At 45.3% G+C, this 23865-nt stretch overlaps 1 protein-coding gene across 1 annotated transcript in view; it reads right to left on the bottom strand.

Annotated features, from left to right (window-relative positions):
- The window catches only part of LOC121167496 (outer dynein arm-docking complex subunit 2-like), a 148228-nt gene extending 124624 nt beyond the window's left edge, over nt 1–23604 (bottom strand). The window contains exons 1-4 of the mRNA XM_040996937.1: nt 23434–23604; nt 22526–22535; nt 20753–20837; nt 17059–17206 (exon numbers count right to left, since the gene is read on the bottom strand). Of these exons, the coding sequence (XP_040852871.1) occupies nt 17059–17206; nt 20753–20837; nt 22526–22535; nt 23434–23604 (414 nt within the window). The remainder of the gene's footprint in view (nt 1–17058; nt 17207–20752; nt 20838–22525; nt 22536–23433) is intronic.
- Between the last annotated feature and the right edge of the window lie 261 nt (nt 23605–23865).

Below are 23865 nucleotides of genomic sequence, written 5' to 3'. Positions count from 1 at the left end.
TCTGGGGCCTCCACCCAGCTTGGTTTCCTCGGTCAGGCACAGCAGCAGCCCAGCTACCTGGCAGCTTGCACAGTGAGGAACCTTCTTGCCGCTCTGCCCGCACAAGGCTCTCCTCTTGGGTAGCAATCCTCTGCTGTGCAGACGCAGCCTGATCTCAGCATCCTATTTCATGCCATCCCAGTCGTTCTCTCTTAGACTGTCTCTGTCTTGTGAACTTCGTTTCACTATCTACACCATAACCAAAGACACTTTCTGCTTGCATTTCTGAATGCTGTTTCATTGCAGCAGATGCGCAAAGGGCAAGAGTTTGTCTGAATCATCTGCTCTGGGCCAACTTTGAAATCAAAGGCCTGACAATTCCCATTCATCATTAAAGAGTCAGATCCTTATAGAAGAAAACTTTCTGTAAATCATCAGCTTTTTCTGAAAATCTGGAATCATATTCACAGGGTTGAGGGATTTTTTTTTTTTTAGAACGGTTTTATATTAAGGAAAGTTAGTTTTTCCACATTTCAAGATTTAGTTCTACTCTTGTCACTGACCACACTCCCAAAAGGATTATAAATCTTTCAGAATGAATACCAGAGGATGAGAGCCAAAATAGTCAACATGCAGAGCCACACATGTTAGCCAATTGCTATTCTTTAAATACCAGCTATGTCAAAGGATTTTCAAGTGTTCATGCCACTCTGTCCAGATGCCACAAATATCCAAGGGCAGACACACGACGCAAACTCATTCCTTTTTCAATTAAATGTCTCCTGAGGACATAAGCAGTTGCCAACACTTATTTTCATGTTTGATCACGCAATTGCATTTGTGAGGTTTTCAGAGTTGGAGAAAATACAGTAGAGTACTCTTTAGCTTCTGCGTAGTTTTGAAAAATGCTTCCAGTGAGTTTTCCCAATTCTGAAACGAATGCAATTCTTTTGCTTCTTGTCTGTCTTCCTTACCTGCAGGCCCAGCCTAGGACTCCTTCCTGGCCAGGGGGGTGAGCTCAGCTGCCATCAGCTGTCCAACGGGGCAGAAACTGAACTACAGCCGCTTTCTCTCTCTCTCTCCTCTTTACTTTCTCTTTGAAAGACAAGCTGAATCGAGGACATTTTTCTAAACAAGTTCTTTTTATTTAGAAAATGTCTTTGGTGTCTATTGTACGGAGCCCGTCCTTCCCTCCCTGTGGATGAGGAGGACACGAGGGCGTGCTGTGTTGAGGACAAAGCAGGGACCCAGCCACCACTCAGATCACCTTTGTGCACTTCCCTTCAAAACAGGTGCTGCATGCTTATGGCGGGGAACCCGGAAGTGCCAGAAGATGCATGGGAAAGCTGCCCGGCTCTTCAACACATGTTGGCTTAACATTTGAGGTTCCCACATTATTTGTCAAGCATGGTGACAGCAACTAGCAACAGGGACCTGTTCCAAGCGACCCAGCAGGTAGCTAAAATCATAGACAATGTGAAATTCTAAATACACTTTTTTTCTATTATCTATGATGAAGTTTCATTGATACAACAAATAATGATATAGCTTTATACTATACCATATGGATTAGAGCATTCATACTAATATCACAAAATTATAACATCATAATATTCAAACGTAGTTTCTGTCTCTGAAGATCACGATGGCTGTCTTAGTTATCAGACAGACTGTTGGGATCACAGGCCCTGTGTTCTGATAAACTTCATTCACCTGAGTGACAGCCCTGAAGCACACAGCCAAGCATGATGCCGCATCTTGTTTGCCAGAGAAGTTGTAAGGGATTCTTTGACATTAAAAGGTGAAAACTCTCGACATACGAAGGAAAGAAAGAAAAAAGCTCATGCTAAGGTTCCTGAGGTCTGTGGTAAAAACAGATCATCTCTCCATGGAGCTGTGAAGACACCCTGTGCTACGTCTGTGAGCCAGCTGGACTCCGGCAACTGACCCTGCAATGGGGAAGACCACCACCAAGAGAAGGGTGAGGGTGACGTGTTGGTGCCATCAGGCAGCTTGCAGGGGAGGGGAGCAGGCAATGCTCAACTTTAACCAACTCAGCCCAAATCAGTAACTTGAAATCTCTGCAAGAGGCAAGGGCAGCCTGTGGGGACTCCCAGAGGAGGGAACTGAGTGGAGCCTGGGAGAGGATACCTGGTTGAGTTCAGGACACAGAGTGAATGCTTCCCCTGGGAAGACAGGAGGGTCAGCTGAGTCAACTGTCTGTGCAAAAGCCCTGCGGTGTTCTGGGGCACAGCATGGTAGGCCCCTGTGGACCCTGTGGCCAGGACTCAGGCCGGCAGCATCCACAAGAGGGGCTCAGCAGCAGGACTGTGTTTCATCTTTCTTTCTTGGATAGCTCCAATGAGATGCTGACATTTAGAAAGGTCACTGGCTGCAGAGGGCCCTGGCTGGAGGGGGCAAGTATGCAGGTGTGGAGACCATCCTGCTCTCTGGGGTGATGGAAAGAGGATCAGCTGGGAGTGGAAGCCAGGGAATTCACTGTGTGTCATCAAGGGACTGAGAAAGTAAAAGGTCTCTGTGGGTGTGGTAAAGGATGAGACTGTGGTGGTGGCGGTGGCGGATGAGCTGAGCCTCTGGTGGGCAGCACACATGCAGAGCCCACCATTGCAAGTCAGTGCCAGGACCCAGCATGCCACAGGACTGGAGCACAGCTGATGTGGGAGCTAGGCTTCTTGGTCTCTACTGCCCCAGGGAAGCGACATAACCACCCCACAGCCATCCAGCTGGATTTGCATGCTTTCAGCATTTCTTCTTCTAAGCGTGCCACTCAGGGAGTAAGCAGAGAGGGTGCCTGCCAAGGACAGAGGGCCTGGTGCCCAGCTTGGAGGCTGGCTGCAGGCAGAACAACAGGCAAAGTCACTCAGAGAGAGTGGAACACAGCCCTGCGAGTTAAGGTGATAAAACGCATCACTGAGCCTCTGCTGATGCGCAAATCCATTCCGTACTGATGACAAGTTGGTACTCACTGACTCACGAACTCAACAGAATTCCAAGGAAAAGGAAAAGATACTGTTTGCAGGAGAGAATGCAAACCTATCAGGTGCCTGTGAAAAGTCCATGGAAACATCTAGTACGGAAAACACCCTGCATGGATTTCAAACTTTTTCTGCTCCTAAATAAATTTATCTTTGGATTCCATTTTCCATAAACCTTTAAAAGTCCCAACACACGTAAGTTTGTGTATATATTTCCTTAAGGAAATGAGGCTCATGTTGCCTTTTGAAAAGCTGGTAAAGACGTTCTTTTTTTAAACCAGGAATAAGCAAGGAATCAATACAAGGATTCCATATGCCTTCTTTTTAAGTAGCCACAGGACATTTAGAAAATTATCAGCTTACTCAACTAGCCATTGCAACGAGCAAGAAATTCGCAGCAAATCTAATGATCCTAAATGGAGTCAGGAGTATGAACCAAATAATGATGACAACGAATCAGTAGAGTCCAATAAAATGGCCAGATTTAAGGGCAATATTTTAAAATACAAATAGCCCATCAAAAAGTTTATTTTTGTACTCATGCCAGTATTAACAGAACAGGAGTAATCAAAACTGCAGTGACTAATTCCCATAAGACATGTTTCAGTTATGTTCAGAAAAAGACTATTACATTTTACTAACACACATAAAAGACTAAATAAACAAACGGTCACACCATGTTCCTGAGTAAGATAAGTCAACATTATTAACGTTGCGATCAGGGACAATGTTGTAGTGGAGTAGGTAAAGCTAGTGTTGGTAATGCCAACCACCCATGCGGGCACTGGTTTGTGTCCCACCTGCTCAATTTCTGATTCAGCTCCCTGGAAAAGGCAGCAGAAAACAGTCTGAGCACTTGGGCTCCTGGTACTGGGCAGAAGACCCGGAAGGAGCTCCTGGATTCCATTGAGGTCACCTGGGGGGTGCACCGTTCGATGCTCTCTCTCTCTCTCTCTCACTCACTGGCTCTCTAGCTCTGCCTTTCAAAGAAATAAGTAAATCTTCTTTTAAAGAACTGCAACCAACCCAAAAGTATTTTATAAATTTGTATAAAACAACAAAAACTCTCAACAGGATGGGTTAGCTCTAAGGATGATTTCGAATGGGAAAAAAAAAAGCAAAAATTCAGGTAGGATTTTAAAAGACAGCTATCAGCTCTACCAAATATTAAGCTAATACTAACTACAACAACACAGAACGGCGTGGGAGCATTCTGATGTATCGATGCAACAGAGAAATCCGGAAACAAACTCACATGTGAAGGTGCAGAACTGGGTCCAGGTGGAACTCAGAGCACGTGAAGGAAGACAGAATAAGCCTGTAGTAAATGTTGACACCGATCACTAGCCAGCTAGCCCAGAGGGGAAAAAGGACAGTCCGTGGCCTACCTTGTCCTAGATGCATAAAGTGAACTCCACGTGGAACAAGGATCTGAGCAAGAAAACTACCAGAAGGAAACAGAAAATGTACGTGTTCTCCTGGAAGGGCTCTGAGAAACCACCCAGTTCCCAAGTCCTAAAAAAAAAAAAAATTATTGAGCATTTATAATGATGGGTTTTAACTCTAGATGACCAATTTCAGTTCTCCGAGAAGATACTGGAGTCCTTCCCGGCACAGAATCTATTCCGACCAATTCAATCAAAACTCAAATGGTACCTGGCACAAGAGTCCTTTTTTTATTGGCTTGCTTTCATTTCCAACAGCCCTGGCTGATTCTGCCCTGTATCCAGTGTAGAAAATCCCTGGAACATTACTGATAAGAGACTGATTTCTGCTTTCTGTAAGAACTTGTCAAAAAACATTTTTTTATATATATATAAGTCCAGTTTGGTTTGCTAGTTTTCATTATCTCCAATCACATTTAAAAGATTTTAATGCAAGGTCTCTCCAACTTTAATGTGTACATAAATATTCTCTTTTTCAGAAGCCTTTGCAGAGGCATAACTGACATGTAAATACCTGCTCAAAATTTAGTATACACATTTGATGAGCTTGGACATGTGCAAACACCACATCAAGGTAAATCAGAGATTCATCGTCTGTGTGAGCTTCCTCGTACTGCCTTGCCCTCTTTCTGTGTGTGTGGTAAGAACGCTTAACCTCCCTTCTTCAACATTTTAGCTGCAAAATACCCATTGCCTGCAGCAGGCATAATGCTGAACAGCACAGCTCCAAACTTATTCACCCTCCATAACTGAACCTGTATGGCCACTGAACAACTTATCATTAGAGCTCTTTGACCCAAGCAATCTCACTGGCAATTCGCCCTACAAAAACAGTGTGCATACACAGACTATGCTAAAACATTTGTTGCTGCTGTGGGCACTGGTGTGATGATGTAGCAGGTTGAACTGTTGCCTTCAGTGCTGGTGGCATCCCACGTGAGCACAACTCGAGCTCCACACTGATGCAAATCCCTGCGCATGGGCCTGGCAGAGCTCTAGGAGATGGCCCAAGTACTGGAACTTTGCCTCCCGTGTGGGACACACAGGTAGAGTTCCTGGCTCCTGGCTTTAGCCTCAGCCCTGGCTGCTGCAACCATTTGTGGGGTGAACCAGCAGATGGAAGAAGGTTCTCTCCCACTGACTTTCAAATAAATACATATATAAACAAACTGATGGTATTAGTGCCCAGTGTGATGGCTTAATTGGGTAATCCTCCCCCTGCAAGGCTACATCCCATATGGGTACGGGTTTGTGTCCCAGCTGCTCCACTCCCCATTAAGCTCCCTGCTTATAACCTGGGAAAGCAGTGGAGGACGACCCAAAGCCCTTGAACCCTGCACCCACTTGGGAGACCCAGAAGAAGGTTCTGGCTCTTGGCTTCAGATCAGCTAGGGAGTGAATCAGAGGATAGAAGATGCTTGCATTTCTCCTTCTCTCTGTAAATCTGCCTTTCCAATAAAATAATCTTTTAAAAAAAAGTTTTAATTGCTGATGCAACCATTTAATAAAATACTACATAGTAATTGTTAGGCCTGAGGCAGATCAGAAAGATCACTAAGATCGAATGCTATATCTAAGAAGCAAAACAAGATGGAGAAAAAAGTATGATTTAACGTATGTGTAGAAATAAGGGGATTTCTCCTGTGTGGCTTGCATTTCTACCATGAGAGTCCGTCAGCGTACTGTGTGTACACAACTGTAAGTGCTTAAGCCCAGAGGGCGCAAAGCGAGGACCGGAGGAACAACACGTTTCTGCCACGACACGCACAGTGCAGAAACAGTGGCAGGTACAGACACAGCCTCAAGAGCAGGGCTGTGAAAGGAGCCAGGACCGGTCAGCAGGACAGTCAGGGGTCAGTAGACCAGGAGGGACATGGGTCGGGAAGAGAGACATGTAAGATGGAGGGGCCCTTATCCCCATCTGCAGGGTGTTAGTGCTGACCACCAGCTGTAGAAATCCTCCAACACGCAGTCACCTGGGGCGGGACAGGAGGACAAGTTCTCCATGCAGAAAGCAAAGCACCACATACATCCAGCTGGGAACTAGCAGGGCCCTGCTTCTCCAGAGGAGCCAGCTTTCTCAAATATGAGGGACAGCAACTTTGAAGAACTAGTAAGTGTTGCTACCAGGGGCACGCAAAAAGCTCATGGAAAACGTGCATTATTTTTTAATTCCATTTTCCCATGGGTTTCAGGAGTACCCTTGTACGTCAAGCAACACATTCCGCTTTGAAAATCTAAACCTATGATATTTTCAGATCATTACATAAAATTGCTCAGACATCAAATTTCTTTCCAATCAAAATATTGGCAGTAACTAAATCATCATGTCTCGCCTAACTCTGCCCTAAGCTGGGCTAGGTCCGAGGGCATGTCTGTGACTAAGTACACGACAGGACTAAGTACATGCCAGCTTAGGGACTCCCTGTCGCTCCTCAGTGGGGAGGCTAATTGGACATGCAATGCTGTTCAATGGGACTGCACTGCCTGGGCACCATCCCTGTGGCTCTCCAGTGGGGCAGCACTGCGTAGGCACCATCCCTAAAACTCTCCAGTCACTCTCCAATGGGACAGCACTGCATGGGTACCGTCCCTGTCACTTTCCAGTGGAACAGCAATGCGTGGTCACCGTCCCTGTGGCTCCCCAGTGGGGCAGCACTGCGTAGGCACCATCCCTGTCATTCCCTAGTGGGGCAGCACTGTGTGAGCACAGTCCTTTGTCTTGCTTCCCCCTGCTCTTCCTCCACACTTCTTTCATTGTGATCACCAACAAGTAAATGGAGTTCTCATTTATTTGTGGAGTGTAGATTTCCCCCCTGGAGAGAAGGCTTCCCCCCCCCTCCCTTCTCCTTCGGGACAGAGAGAAAAGGAGACAAATGCTTTTCTTGTGGGCAGTCTCAACGTACAAACACCACCAGTCAAGTCTTCCGAACATTTAAAATACATTCCCTTCTCATCCTGAAATGTTTATAAAACATACACACAGTCTCTACTGAGTAGAAAAGATTCGATTATGAAATTTGATTCTCTAATGATCTCTAACAAGTAATTTTTAAGAAAAGCACAAAAATCCTGCTCTTTATACTTGGCCACTCTAACTTTTTTTTTTTCAGTTTAACTCATATCAATGTAGCAACATATATCTTGACTTCCAGAATGCTTCTCAGGAAAGTGGGACTAATTTTCCAGAGTTGTTTTAGGGGCATAAACCCACTTTTCATTTTCAAAAGATGATTTTTCAAAAGGATAACTCCATGCTAATTTTCTCCATCTCTTAAGTCTTCACCAAGCGCTGCCATTCCACAAGGAATGCCGCGTTCCCTTAGGAGCGAGAAGTCCAGCCCGCAGGCCACGGGAGCAGGCAACGTGAGGGCTGCGGCCTCCCAGCTCCCCAGTTCCCTGACAGCAGGACAGAAGAGCCAGACGACAGGCTGTAAAGACAGAAGGCTGGATGCAGTCCCGGCCCACAGCCGCCTTCTGTGTGGCCTGGAGCAAAGTGTTTCTCAGCTTTTCCACCAATGAAACAAGGATCAAACTACCTGCCACCCCAAACCCCAAACCAGAGTAAGGGGAAAGGAATTTAATTAACTGTAATTGATCGCAAAGAACATCGAATTCCTGCAGTGAAAAATCATATAACCTCTAATTTCCACTTACAACTCTTTAAGTAATTAAGGGTGTATGTGTGTGTGCGTGTGAGCAATCAGTGCATGGACCAGCATCAGGGCACCAAACTTCAAAAAAGTAATCTGTCGCAAAGGTTTTCAAAACCTGAAAGTGACTTTCGCAGAGAGGAAGTCCCAAACACGACAGCTGGTGGGGGAGTCCCTGTGGACATCTACAGCGTGGTAGCTCTGCCGAGCAGAGTGTCCCTCAGATGCCACGCTGGAGGCAGCACTGGCCACCGCGAAGCCAAATGAACCACCAGGCATCTTGTCATTTTCATGCCCTGGAAAATGCTCAATTTGAGGACAGAGGAAAAGAATGATCACAGTCTCTGGCTCTCATGGAAGATGCTGTCCACATGGTGCCCCACGGCTTTGGCCATACAGAACAAACCAGGCAGGCTCCCACCCCTCAGCCTGTTGTGCCGTTGGGGACAGAGGACAGATGTGCCATGACACATGATGACAGCCTCTCCGCTTCTCAGTGCAAAAGCCCCTTAGCAGTGGCCTCTTGTGTCTTCCCACTCTGCTTCCTTCTCCTTCAAGCCTTTTAAAATCAATTGTGTTTTACTTTATTTGAAAGGCAGAAGTAGCCAGAGCTCACCAATCTGCTGGGAGTAAAGCACTTGAGTGCCCTCCCGTGGTGCACATTAGCAGGAAGCTGGATCAGAAGCAGAGGAGCTGGGACTCAAACCCAGGCATTTTGATATGGGATGTGGTGTCTTAAGAGGCAGCTTAACTGCTGCACTGAATATCTGCGTGGATTTGTTCTGCAACCACACCTGCTGCTGTCACCTTGCTGTCCAGTGCTTCCATGATCCTGGCTCCCCACTCTTTCTGCTGGACTCTGACCAAAACCCTGGGTACAGAAACCCACAGAAGCAGGCAAGTGGAAAGACAGCCCTAGGAACTTCCTGGCATGTCTCCACCACTGTGGTAAGCTCCAGGAACAGGGTTTCCCATGTTGCCTGTTAATATGACCCAAGGCAAGCCTGGAGCTGACGTCACAAGGTGCAGACCTCCCGAAGTGACAGCCCTGGTGCAGGAAGAGGGTGATTCTACTTCCAGACTCTTGAGATCTTTCCAAATGACCTAAGAGCTCATCAGCCAGATCTCCCACTTTCCCCCTTGGATTTACTGATCGTATAGTATTGAATTGCACACCCAATGTGTGTGAAAATGGATTTCAACAAGTTTTCTGTCCCGAGTCCCAATGCTCTGTCTTCAGGAGGTGGACATTTATAGGGATGCAATGCATAGCCACCACGTCTGGACCTTTCAACACTTCACTCTACTACAGTGCTCATGTGCACTCCTGTGCAACACATCCCATGACTAATTCACCCATGTTTCCCAACAAACGAGTTTCTATTTCCTATTTCTCAAGGAGCTTCTCCACATGCCTTTAAAAACGAGTGAAATTTGACTGTGCCTTTCACAAAGAACAAATAATCTTCTTCATCTGCTGCAAGTGACCAAAAGCAAAAGCCTTTTCCTTGCAAGTTTGTGAAGCAGTCCTGGCCACAGGAGCAGTGTTATCCGTGTGATGGGAGTGAGGATGCGACAGCAAGGGCAGCAACTGGCTCAGGGGCAGGAGGGTCTGGCAGTGAGCCACTCGCCCCCTCTCCTGCATGCAGCCACCGGTGTTCAGGGGTGAACTGAATGAATGCAACATCACCTCTTGAATAAGAAGCAGCTGAGGAGAGACCTGAGCCATCAGGAGAGCAGAGGGCAGAACAGAAAAGCTTATCTGGAAGGTAGCTGCAAGTGGGGGGGGGGGGTGAAGTGTTTGCGCAGGGAATCAGAATCATCAGATGTAAGGGCAGGAAGAAGCCAGGAGACTGATCAGTTCAAAAATGCAATGCATTCATTAACTCAAAAACTGAATCATGTTCTAAAAATCCAGATGAAAAGATTATATATATATATATATATGCATATATATATTGCTTGCAAGTCAAAATGAACATATGTCAAAGTCAAATAATTAAATCCAAGCTCCCTTTATGTAGGTGCCAAGATCTGAGCTCATAGCTCTGGATAAATAATAAGCTAGGGTTCGCTGACCTGTTTGGGTATTAATGAGCTCATCAATTTTTTCTCAGCAATCACAGACGTTGCCCTACTTGGAAAATGGTAAGTAGAAAAGTCAGGTCAACATTAACATTTCTGTGCAAGTTTAATTCTACATCGAAGCCATAATTTCATAAATTAAAATGTCAGGTGTATTTATCCAGAGATCATCTAGAGACATTCAAGTTTGCATTTCACAGACTTTTAATATCCTTTTGTGTCTCCATATAAAACATTTATCTGTGTCAAAAAGCTTGAAATCATTTGTAGATATATTTTTTCTTTTATTGCCTATGTTAAGAATATTTACCTGTGGGAACTATAAGAATTCCAAGCAATTTACTGTCTGGCCAAAAGTATCACATTTGCACATGATTTATTGATGGATAACGTGTGCAAGCTTGAGTAGCACTTCATCAGTACGTGTTTTCCTTAGCTGCTCTGGGACAGAAATAGGGCATCCCTTTTTGGCCTGATGCTGCATGGGCTTATCCTAAATGGCTGGAAATTTCAAGATCATTATTCAGCCATCAGGGCTGTTGTGTTAGGAAGGTCATTCTTGCCATTATGTTCACTGGGGGAGCGGGGTGGGAAGGAACTGCCAAGGACATCATCCACTACCTCACTCAGTGCCTGCCCTGTTATATCCTAAGGGAGAAAATTCCCTCTTCTCTTTGCACTGGGATTGGTTACACTCACTGGCAACCACTTTGTTTTTATTTTAGGATGGTAAGTCTCTCCCTCACGTATTAACTCACTGTATTTCCCTCCTTTTATTGGTCGCAAGAAAACTTGCCGTGAGGAGCGAGGGCCACCTATGCAAGTCAATATGACTTCCCACCACTTCTTCTCCGTAACGATAATTGAGCAATCGCAGCAGTCATCCATGCCAACAGTTTCCAAACACTGGGTGTTTTATATGTGCTCTGTTTCATGTAGTGCTCATCAGAATCCTAGCACAGGAGAGTGGCTATTTTTCCATCTTCACCATGAGGAAACTGAAGCCATCAGAGGTCAGCCAATAAAACCAAGGCCATTGAGCTCGCCAAGGGCAGAATTCCAACCCAGGCCATGTCTTCAAAATCAAAGTTTGTGCTCCCAGTTCCTCCGCCTCCTGGCCCATCTTGGGGTTTGGTTCCTTTCCCTAAATGAAATCTAAACAATTGGACCAGGCCTCTTCGCAATTCTCCTCTCCAAATCTTGTGCAGTTCACATGCCCTACCTGACAGCACGGTGGGTTGCCAAGCCCTTTGTTTACCCAAGTGCCTTTTAAGAGGTGAGCAGAGGCAACTGCAGGTAGTCCTGTGACTCAGCCAAGGAGTAAAGGCATGGTACACAGGTGTTCCCAATGGCCTGAAGGCTGGGCCTTGCCTACCAGGTGTGCTGAGATGGGACCGCAAGTCAAAATACACACAAGAACCCCTGCCATGCAGCAGCCAGGGGTGGGAAGCCACATCCAACTGTGCTCAGTGCTCATGCTGCTGAATTCACAGGAGACATTTAATACTTATAAAATATGATCCTTAAAAGGCAAGTTTACGATAAGCAAAGCATCATTTGCTTATCTGATCATGCCGAGGTTGGCTTTACAACAAATAGTCCCAGACTTAAAAAAAAAAAAACTCTTCTTTTTTCCTTGATGTTGGTCAACTCATTAATCAGATGAAAAGATCTCCAAGTTAAGTATTAGATCTGGCTTCCTGTAAGCACATATTCTTATTTAAATCTGGAAATGGGTTTAATTGACTTATTTATTTGTTCCAAGGGCAGTGACGGAGAGGAATAGGAATAGACAGAGAGAGAGACAGAGAGATCTCCCACCCACTAGTTCGCTCTCCATATGCCTGAAGCTGAGCAGGCTGGGCCAGGTGGAAGCCAGGAACAGCTTCTGGCTCTCCCACATGGTGGAGGGTTCTCAGCGCTTGGGCCATCATTTGAAGCCTTCTCAGTCTCATTAGTGAGATGCTGGAGCAGAACTCCCAGGACTCAAACTGGCTTTCCTGAAGCAGACGTGATGTTGCAAGACGCAACTTGACCCACTGCTGAATAATAACTGTATCTGCCACAGCCGTGATGTTGGGCGACCATCACCACTATCTAATTCCGGAATATTTACTTTCCCACAAAGGAACCACGCACAGAATAGCACTCACTCCAAGCTCTGCCCTTCCACATCCTCAGGCAGCCATTTATCTGCTTTCTATCTCCTCACATTTGCATATTCAGGATGTTCCATCTAAATGAAAATGGGTTCTTTCACTTGGCATAAAGGTTTCAACGCTTATTCATTGCAAAATGTGGTGAAAATTAGGATTCTGTTTTCTATTCATTCATCTGTTGGTGTGGATTTGAATTAGTGAACATCCTGCACTAGGAACTGTATATATTATATATTTATGGGGAACAATGTGAGATTCTAATCTATGTTTATACTGTCAGGTGCTTAAAAATCAAGCTAATTAGATCTCGGAGGCCAGTGTTGTGGTATAGCGAATTAAGCCACAGCCAGCAAAATCAGCATCCATATGGGCACCATTCAAGCCCCAGTTGCTCCACTTCTGACCCATCTCCCTGCTGATGTGTTGTGGAAAGCACTGACAGCCCAGTGCTTGGACCCCTGCCACCCACAGGGTGATATGGATGGCATTTGATGTGGCCCAAGTTAGAAATATGCAATAGGTTACTATTTCTTATGGTTCACCTTTCTATGCAACAAATCACTAAAGCTTCTCTCTTCCAACAGAAATTTTGTATTTTTTGATTGTGAGTTTCCCTTTTCTTTCCTCTTCGCCTCCATTCACTCCTTCAGCCTAATTCTGTTGGACGTTTTTAGGTGCCACATAAGCGTGAGCTCAGGGGCTGCTTCAATGATGTATCTCACTAGCGCTCCTCTTGTGGGGCCAGCATCCCATAGAGGCACCAGTTTGTGTCCTGGCTGCTCCACCTCCAATCCAGCCCCTGCTAACGCCCCCTTTGAAAGCAGTCAAAGGATGGCTCATGTCCCTGGGCCCCTGCACTTACATAGGAGATCCAGAAGAAGCTCCTGACTCCTGGCTTCAGATTGGTTCAGCTCCAGCTGCTGTGACCTTTGAGGGAGTGAACCAGTAGATGAAAGATGTTTCTGTCTGTCCTTGTCTCTAACTCTGCCTTTCAAATAAAATAAGTAAGTCCTTTTTTTTTAAGATTTTATTTTTATTATTATTATTTTTTTTTTCATTGGAAAGGCGGATATACAGAGAGGAGTGACAGAGAGGAAGATCTTCCGTCTGATGATTCACTCCCCAAGTGAGCGCAACGGGCTGATACTATGCCGATCCAAAGCCAGGAGCCTCTTCCGGGTGCAGGGTCCAGTAAGTCCTTTTTAAAAAAAGTGACATCATGTGGTATTGGGACTTACTTTAGTTAGCATCCTGCATGTTCAACCATGTTGTCAGAAATTACAGAATTTATTGTGTTTTCAAAGGCTGAACAGTATTCCATTTTAAATAACACATCATCCATGTATCTGTTGATGGGCTCCTAGGTTGATTCCACATGTTGATTACTGTGAACAATGTTGCAATGCACATTGAAATGCAGTATCTGACAGACTGATTCCAGTCGCTCTGGATCTGTGCTAGAAGTGGGAACGCTGGTAGTTCTATATTAGAGGAGTCTCAGGATCCTCACACTGTTTCCAACAGTAGCTGTTATAAGTTTATATTTGCACCACCGTGTGCCAGGGACCCCTTGTGTCCACAGCTTCTCATGATGCCATTTTTACAGCAGCGGAGTGACACCTCATTACAGCTTTGATTTGCATCTCCCTGACGATCCCAATGACACATGTTCTGTTAGCTATTTACATACCTTCTCTTGACAAGTGTGAAGGTAAGTCCTTTGTCCGTTTTCTAATTGAGTTATTTCTTTCCTGCCCCTGAGTTGTTTGCATTTCTTCTCCTTGTACCTTGGGGGTATCAGCTCTTTGCCAGATTAAAAACTACGTATTTCAGTGCAAAAATACTTGAAATTCATGCATTTGAGCCTTTAAAAAGTTCATGAAAGGTCTATAATTAAAAAGGTATTCATTGATTTTTTTAATTGTGACAATAAATAAATCTATTATTTTTTCATAATTTTCTGAAGCATCCTTGTGGTTTGCAGATACTACCTCAAATTTATGCAACTCTTTCTTTCACTGAAAAGCTTTTAGTCTAATGTAACCCCAATTGCATACTTTCACTTCTGTTATTCTGCTTTTGGGCCTTATTTCAGGCATTTTCAGCCAGACCAATGTCCTGAGACAAGTCTGTATGTTTCTTTCTAGTAGCTTCACTGTTAGAGATCTTACATGCATGCCCTTGATTCTTTTGGAGCTGAGTGTGTGTATTGTGTCCAACAAGGGTCCAATTTAATTCTCCTGCATGTGGCTATCCAGCAGTTTCAGCACCATCCAATGAGGAAACTGCCCTGTTCCCATTCTGTCTCCTGACACTATTGCAAGTCAATTGTCGTAAATGCATGGCTTTGTTTCAGGGCTCTCTGTTGTGTGCCCATGGTCTGTTTTCAGGCCAGTGCCATGCTGTTTTGATGGTTAAAGCTTCTGTAATCCATTCCTAGGTCAGAAATAAACGAGAAAATATATGCCTGCCTTGATTTTGGTTTGGTCATTGAAATGTATATTGCTTTTGCTAGTTCAGATTTAGACCAGTTTCTTGTTTCATGCTGGGTGTACTACAGCAGACTTTCACATCCTCACTTCGCTCTCACACTTTGTTCTCACAAAGAACAAGCAGATAATGCATTATTGGGTATTACTTGGCATGTGCAGCTAAGGTGGTACACAGACCTCCTAACAAGCTGGAAGGCCACATAAATCACAGGTTGAAATGGGACTCATATGTCCAAATTTCAAACTGAAGGACATATTTGGCTTTCAAAAATGTCTTTTCTTTAGAATACCAACAACCAAATTTGTATAAAGTAACTCATGCATATACATATATTGTATAGCCTGTACCTTTTCTTCAACATAAATAACTTTCTATCTGAATAATATCACAGACAAAGGCCCTTACTTGCTTTTACCAAAGATGCAGAAAAGCCAAGAAGAAAACAAAAAACGTTTATTTTTCACCAGTACTTCCGGACTTCAGTTTCAGTGCTGCTATCTGCTGTGCTGTATCACAAACGAGTATCGTGATGGGTACCAATACTCACTGGTGATGAAGCAGCCGAGCCACTTGGGACAACCACATTCCTCACGAGTGCTTGTTTAAGTCCCAGTGTCCGGCTTCTGATACAGAGAGGGCAGTGAAACACGGCCCAGACACTCGGAGTTCTGCCGCCCGTGTGGGAGACCCGGATGGAGCTCTGGTTCCTGAGTTGGTGCAGCCCAGGCCTGGTTTCATCAGGCATCTGAGAAGTGAACCTGCATTTGGAAGATCTCTACCTTTCTCCTCTGTCACCTCCCTTTGAAATAAAGACATAACTCTCAAAATAAAAATGACATTAATCACTGCAAAAACATTGTCCGTACTCTATTCTCATTTAGCCACTTCAATGCATTATATGGATTGACTCTTATATAAGATGTTATCTGACTTGGCCCAATACATATTTGAAGCACTTGTAAGTTATTTATTATCTAAAATATTTGATCTGTGGTAATGCAACAAGATGGAAGAATCCACCATGGGGGGGGGGGGAGCGGGTTTTGGGGAGGGGAGGGGGGAATCCCAGTGCCTGTAAAACTGTGTCTCATGATGCAATGTAATAAAAAATAAATAAATAAATAAATAAAAATAAAATAAAATATTTATTCAGGTTTATTTATTTCAAAGAGCAACAAAAAGACACAGAGAAAAGAGATGGAGAGAGAGCAAGAGAACGTTCCACTCACTGATTCATTCCTCAACTGCCTGCAACAGCCAGTGCTGGCCCAAGAGGACCCCCACGCGCTTGGGTCACCACCTGCTGCCCCCAGGCACATTAGTAGGAGGTTGGATCAGTGAGCGGAAGCAGGACTCCACCCCAGGCACTGCGATATGGCACATGGCTGTTCTAGAGTCAGCTGAACCTGCTTGCACGACAACACAAGCCCTAGCAATTGCAGTTTATTAAGCATCATATCTCAACTGTGTTTTCTTAATCATTAAACTAACTCAATAGCACAGGTACTGTTAATGTCATTCCATGGGTTAAGGGAAAAATCAAGGCTCAAACCACACCAGTAACTTTTCAACAAGCACACACTGAAAAGTGATCTAACCTGGAACTGAACATATGGCTTAGCATTGTGATATAGTAGGTTAAGCTGCCAGCATCCCATATCCTGTCCTTGCTGCTCCACTGCTGATCCAACTCCCTAATGATGGCCTAGGAAAAGCAGCAAAAAATCAGCCTAAGTGCTTGGGTCCTGCTACCCCCATGGGAAACCCACGTGGAACTTCTGGTTCTTAATTTGTGCCTAGCTCAGCATTGGCCACTGCAGTCATCTAGGGAGTGAATCAGTGCGTGGAAGATACCGCTCTCTCGTACCTCTGCCTTTCAAGAAAATAAGTAAATCTTTAAAAATGAAAAAGAAGAAGAAAAAAAAAGGAATCTAAATCCAATGTGAAGAATTCATGCATTTCACCATGCCTCGCTGCTGCGCAAAAAAAGGGACCCAAGTAAAGGTGCTAGTACCTAGTGCCTCCCCAGCCAGGAGACAGGGCTGACAGCAGGCAGCCTCACTGCTCCCTGCAAACTAGCCTTGACCCCTCGGGAAAGGGGGATCTTCTGTTGGACACATTTATATAACAAGGACGCTTACCGCCCTTCATATGGGAGAAAGGAACAATAAACTTCGAAGCAGGATAGACATTTTGGGGAAAGAATTCAAACTGAACATGGCAACCATGGTCCAAAAGGCATTCGTACCTTTAGATATTTCACCAGCTTCTGGATTTGCCAATATTCCGACGGTGAATCCACATTGGCTTCCTGACGAAGGTCAGCCGGCTCCTCCTCTTCCTCACTCTCTGAGGAGCTCTCGCTAAGAATCTCCTCACTCTTATCAAGACTCTTCCTGCGAGGGACAAGAACAGGCACAAGGAGGACCCAATTACACTTGGGCGACCCGATTACACTTGGGCGACGTGTACGCAAGCAGCAGATAAGGCAGGGACACCTGCTGAGTGCTCGCAGATGATGGCGAGGACTGACAAGAGAGGTTGGCCACATCACGTGTCCTCTACCACCACTCTGACTGTGGCAATAATCATAATAAGAAACCAGAAACTGAACAGCCACAGGCTGTGCCGCACAGTAAGGCAACGATTGGTCCCCGTGTGTCCCTACAACCCCTCACTTAAATCAATGAATGTAGCTAAAACTGAGTAAAATTAAAACTCTTCTTTTCCAATCCCACTAGCCACACTGAAGTGCTCAGTTCAGATGCCGATCACCTCCTTCTACCACGGAAAGGTCAACTGGGCAGTGAGAGGGCTGAGAGCCCACTTCTTCATGACGCCTGCACCAAGTGCTGCCAAGGCACCAAACGTCAGAGCAGCTGCCCCAGCTTGGTATGGGGGCGCCTGACACAGCTGGGAGCCAACCTGTCCCCAGCAGCCCCTGCAGACAGTGGGCACTGTGTCTCAGGAGGCACACATACATGTCTGTCACATGGTAAAGTACCAATGAACCCTGTCCATTTCCTGTCTCTCCAGCAAGTAGCACACAGATGTACTTCTCCAAACGCTTGGTGTGAGAAAGATCTGAAGCATGCATGGATGAACAAATGATGGAATAACAAATAAACATATCCAGGCCAGGGTAAGAGTCTGAAAGGGAAACATTTCTAGTGCTGAATTCCAGGAAGTGGCAAGAGAAGTGGGGGTGACCGGGAAAAGGCAACAGTGAAGAGAACTGACACCTAGAAGCTGGGAGACCAGGGCTGAGGCTGGCATCAAGCACTTGGGAGTGTGGGCTGTCCCAGAGTGATGATGGAAAGAGGTGCAGCTGAACTGATGTCCAACTCCTTAAGGATTGTACTTTCACAATGGCCACCAGGAAGGGAAGAGGTATGCACTGTCATCTCAAAGGAAAGACGCCTCTTGTGACAAGGAGAGAGAAGTCTGGAGCCATGAGAGTACTGCCTCCCGTCCCTAGACCCTATGGTTAGGCAGGATTTGGGACAAGGAGAGCCAAAAGAGAACGGCTCCCTTCATGGGAGGAAGGAGAGGGTGGATGCACTTATAGACAGGACACATTTCAGGAAATGTACTTCCGGGTCATGTGAAGGAACCCAAGAAGGCTCGGAAGGAAGAGCATGATAGACGGTCTGCACAGATGGAGGCCTGACAGACAGGTCTGGGGACAAGAGTCCAGGTGAAGAATACTCATGCAGAACACTGTCCACGCGGGAGAGGAGCCCGGCTACTCTCCAGCCACCCCCGAGCCTTCTATAGACTCCTCCATGCCTCATCGAGCAAGATCAGACACAGTAAAGCAATCATTTTTTCCAAGGAAAACAGTTGCTGCTTGGGGCACTTCACATTCATACTAGCCCAGAGTTGTCTAAATTCTCTGAAGTCTGATTTGATATTCAAATATTTTACTTTAGACCAAATACCCACTTAGGAACAATGACATGGGTATGCTTTTTCCTATCCCTCCCACTACATCCTCAACACCATTGAAAATCCTAGGAATCCTAAATAAAACAAATGGAAGATGTCTCTGAAAGAAAATCTGAGGAGCAGCGCAGTGCTCCAATCCGTCCTAGCCCGGGTCCTGGAGAAGAGCACACTAAAGGCCCGTCCGTCCTTCCCCGCAATGGAAGACGCACACACTGATGGAGCATAATGGCCTTGAGAGAAGATGACCTTAACCACACAACGAAGAGTTGGACTTAGTGGGCCGAAAAGGAAAGCCAACTACAAGTTTTCTGCGACAAACTCAATTCAAATGCAATGCTATTTATATGGTTTGACATGACAAGGAAGGAAAAAGAGACACTAATACAAAGCACTACATAAAAGGTAGCAGAATTTGCTGTATTAATATCAGATTAAGCATATTTCATGGTAAAAAAAAAATTACCAGAAACATTACATAATGATAAAAGAGAGACACAGCAATCCTAAACATATATACACCAAACAACAGAGCTACAAAACACATAAAGGAAAACAGAACAAGAAAACAGAAAAATATGCAATCACAGCTGAAGGCTTTAACAGCTTACAGAATAAACAGAAAGAAAATAAACAAGGATGTAGGAGAAATCCCCACCAGCACTACACAATGTAATTCAGTCCACAAGCACTGAGCACTTCCACCAAAGAAAACAGAATAAACATTCTTTCCAAGCACCCCAAGAACCTGGTCCATGCAAACCACCAACAACTACAAAACAAATAGTTACACACTGAGCACAATTAAACGAGACTAAAAATCAGTAAGAGAAGGATAAAAGGAGGATCTCCAAACACTGAAAACTACCCAAATAATGTAAGAGTAAGAAGAGTATATCAAGGGAAAGTTTTTAAAAATACAAACTCAGTTGAATGAAAATCAAAACACAACGCATCAAAATGTGGACTTGTACTCAACCAACACAGCAAAATATCAGCTGAGTTCCAGCAGGACATGCTGACATCAGGAAAGGTCTATCAATAGAAATAAAGCAACTGGAAGCTAAAATTACAGAAGAGCAATATTAAGTGCAAGTCAAACTGAAGGAAGCAAATAAAGAAATCAATAAAATTGGAAACAGAAAAAAAAAAACCAATCTGAAAAATGAGTAAAACAAAAGCTGTTTCCATGTAAAAGATTAATAAAGAGGACAAGTGTCTAGCTATACTGATTATGCAAGTTAAGCAACAAAGATCAAATGAACCAATCCCTTTAAAGGCAGAAACCAACCCAGTTCTCTCAGGATGAAACAAGTAAATCTGGACTCTTCAACTATAAATGGCATCTAATTCACAACTTCAAAGCTCGAACTAGGGTCTTGAGGCCTCAATGACTTTGCTGGAGGAGTCTGCCTGACCTAGAAGAACTACTTCCAATTCCACACAATCTGTTCAGAAAGCAGAAAGTAAATGATTAAGCATATTGAACTTCTAATTATAGGGTCCAAAAGAGTAAAAATGTGCACAACGTTAGTTGAGTGTCTTTAAAGTTTTCTTCCCCCAAATGCTGAATATTTACGAAAATATGGGATTTATGCCATTTCCTCCCACCCCTACCCTGACACTCTCCTGCAGGTGGTGGCTGACCCTTCTCCAGCCACTACACTTCTGCCATCAAACTGAAAATCAGGTGTGAGGTGGCCAGGCGACCTCTGTGTCATTTTTGTGCTTGGATGAGAAGCATCGTTAAGTGTCCGGGGAGCAGACTGCCACAGGAGCTGTGAGGGGCAACATAACTGCAGGGATGGGCACACTCAGGACTCACGGCAGGCCCGATACTTGGTTCTCTCACTGAGTTGGCTCACCCCAGGAAAGCCCACACTGCAGGTCACTGGCATGCCACAAGAGCAGAGTCCAACACTCTCCCGTTGGCTCCCGGGCCTAGGAGCTGTCAGCATTCACCTGCCCTCAGAAGCCACTGGCCAAGACAAACTCACCGAGGCAGCTGTGCTCTTCCAGGGGTCAGAGAAGCCCTGGGCTTTTCAAGTCTTCCTCCATGTTTTTCCTCTTGGGTGTCTTTGACTGGGAGTTTGGGACTAAAAATTAAAAAATAAAAAAAAATGCACATTAGCTTCATGTTGATGAAGTGAGTGAGCAGGAAGTAGAAGGCACAAATGCACCCAAACACTCCTGCACCCCAGGGAGCTTCCTGACACCAGAAGGAGACGCTGCAGCCCCTCTTGCACCTGGAGGTGTCCCTCCAGCCTCTGCACCTGACAGTCGCAGCACTTGCTCCAAACCTCAGTGTCCTGGGAACCCAACATTGCCACCATCAGACCCACTCAGCGCTACAAGGGTCACAAGAAGGGGAGGGGCTCCACTTTCCAGAAGAGTCCTTCCCTCCAGCTCTCTGGGCTTGCTTCCAGAATATTGTGCAGGCGTGGATCCTTGTGTGTCCCCGCAGGAACCATGGTACTGACAGAGCCTTAAGTGTTGTCTGCTACAGGTAAGAGCATGCTCTGGGTGTCCTGGGTGCCCTGGGCTTTGCAGGCTGGAGTGAGGTCAGATCTTGACTTTGTCAGCAGTTACAGAGGATCCCAGATGGGGCCAATTTTATTGCCTATATATGCCAAATCAGTGTTTACTAACACAGGCCTATTAATACTTCTGAGACTGCAGCATTTTTACAGTTGAGGAGGGATGCTTCCAAGAATCTAAGGAAATGGGAATTCAAACATAAGCTTATTTTCACATTAAGAGATGTTGGTATTCACCTGCAATTTTTCATATTTCACATATCCCATGAATGTCTTCAAGATTCCTCTTACGCATGGGTTTTAAATTTTTTTGGCACAGTGAATTTATCTTTAAATCCAGTGTTCATGGACTTTGTAAAATGCCCCTGTATTCAGGTTATATCAGCAGGGAAAGTACCATCAGTATAAAGGTAACTCTATATTAAGGAGTTTTAAAAAAAGATTTATTTATTTATTTGTATTTGAAAGGAAGAATTAGAGTGTGTGTGAGAGACAGAGAGAGAGAGAATCTTCCATCTGCTGATTCACCCCCCAAATGGCCAGAGTGGTTAGATCTGGGCTGATCCAAAGCCAGCAGTCAGGAGCTTCTGAGTTTCCCACGCAGGTTCCGGGTCTCAGAGACTTGGATCAGAAGCAGCAGCCAGATGTAAACTAGCATCCATATGGGATCCGGCACTGCAGACAGGATTAACATGACATGCCACCATACCGCCCCACTCCACGTAAGTTAGGACATTCAAGATTCTTTAGAGCATTGGACCTGGCACGATGGCGCAGTGGTTAAGGTCCTCGCCTTGCACGCACCGGGATCCCATATGGGCACTGGTTCTAGTCCCCGGCAGCTCCACTTCCCATCTAGCTCCCTGCTTGTGGCCCAGGAAAGCAGTCGAGGACGGCCCAAAGCTTTGGGACCCTGCACCCATGTGGGAGACCTGGAAGAAGTTCCTGGATCCTGGCTTCGGACCGGCATAGCATCGGCCGTTGCGGTCACTTGGGGAGTGAATCATTGGACAGAAGATCTTCCTCTCTGTCTCTCCTCTCTGTATATCTGCCTTTCCAATAAAAATAAAATAAATATTTTTTTAAAAAAAAAGATTCTTTAGAGCATTTACTGAATCCAGTTCATACCCTATGAGATGTTGATATTTCCCATGAGGTTTCTCCATATGTTGCATTATGTTTTTTGCACATTATTTATCCTGACTCACCAAATATAGCAAACAGAATCCTAACTTCCCTTTCCCTTCACAGTGCTCCGAACACGAACCCTAGTGCTGTCTGATCCTGTTGCCCTGGGGAGAGGAGTTCGGCATGGTGATTGATATACCCACATTCTATACTGGAACCCCTGAGTTCAAGCACCAGCTCCACTTCTGATTCTAGCTTTTGTTGATGCACCCCTTGGGAGGCAGCAGTGATGGCCCAAGATGATGGGCCCAGGATTGGCACTGCCATCTGTGGTGCCGGCATCCCATACGGTTGCCACTTTATGTCCTGCCTGCTCCACTTGTGGTCCAGCTTCCTGTTAATATACCTGGAAAAAGCAGTGGAAGATGGCCCAAGTGACTGGACCTCTGCTGCCCACGTGGGAAGACCGGGAAGAAACTCGTTGCTTTTGGCTTTTGCCTGGCCCAACCCCAGACTCCAGTCATTGCTGCCATGGGTCGGGGGCAGAGGGAGAAGGGTGGAGCAGATGAAAATCTCTATCTATCTCTCATGATCATGCCATAATGCTTTCGAATAAATCTAAAAAAAAAAAAAAAACCAACAAAGTAGCTGGGTCACTGCCACTTGTGTGAGAGACCCTGAATGATTTTCTGGCTTCTAGCTTCCAGCTTTAACCCGGCCCAGCTTCACACATAACCCTAATGTTCTCAGTATTTGGAACGTGAAGTGGTGAATGGGCTCACACGTTCTCTCTCTCTCTCTCTCTCTCTCTCTGCCTTTGAGATAGGAAATAATTTTTAAAAAAATCCTTTGCTGGGAATACAGAGAATAGCATCAGGAGTCAGTTTGTACCAGCTAGGATGTTTAAGCGTGACTCCATATGTTTCCATTATGAAATGGACATAGATTAAAAAAATTTAGGCCCATACACAGTGTCTAAAATGTCAGAAAACCCAGCAGTCGTCAACATACACTTTGACATCAACAGTGGCCCTCCAGTTTAAAGTCGGCTGCAATCTCTTGGTCATTTGATTCTTCCCAAAGTTACTCTGGCTCTTCGGCGTGGTCTGCTCTGGGCCAGCTGCAGCGTCTCCCTGTTTGGGTGCCTCAACAAGTTGAGCCTTTTCTTTTGGTTGCTCTTCCATGAGTTTAACCACCTTTGTACAGGCAAAATTCCAAGCGCTTTCTGCAGCAGCGTCCTTGAGTTATTCTGTGGTGTTTCCTGAAGCTGAAGCCTGGGGAAGAAAGCAGGAGAGACAGCATGATGCCAACTCATTCTGATGAACAACAAAGCTGGCACAAGGCCACTTCAACGTCGGTGGGCTCAGGCAGAGTGTGACAAGATGACACCTCTGCCTCAGCACACCCGGAACAACAGTGCGGCTTGGGCCCACACACCTCTCATG

This window comes from Ochotona curzoniae, unplaced genomic scaffold, assembly GCF_017591425.1.
Source record: "Ochotona curzoniae isolate NIBS_2020 unplaced genomic scaffold, NIBS_Ocur_1.0 patch378, whole genome shotgun sequence".
Classification (NCBI taxonomy): Eukaryota; Metazoa; Chordata; class Mammalia; order Lagomorpha; family Ochotonidae; genus Ochotona; species Ochotona curzoniae.
This window is presented reverse-complemented; position numbering and strand designations above follow the sequence as displayed.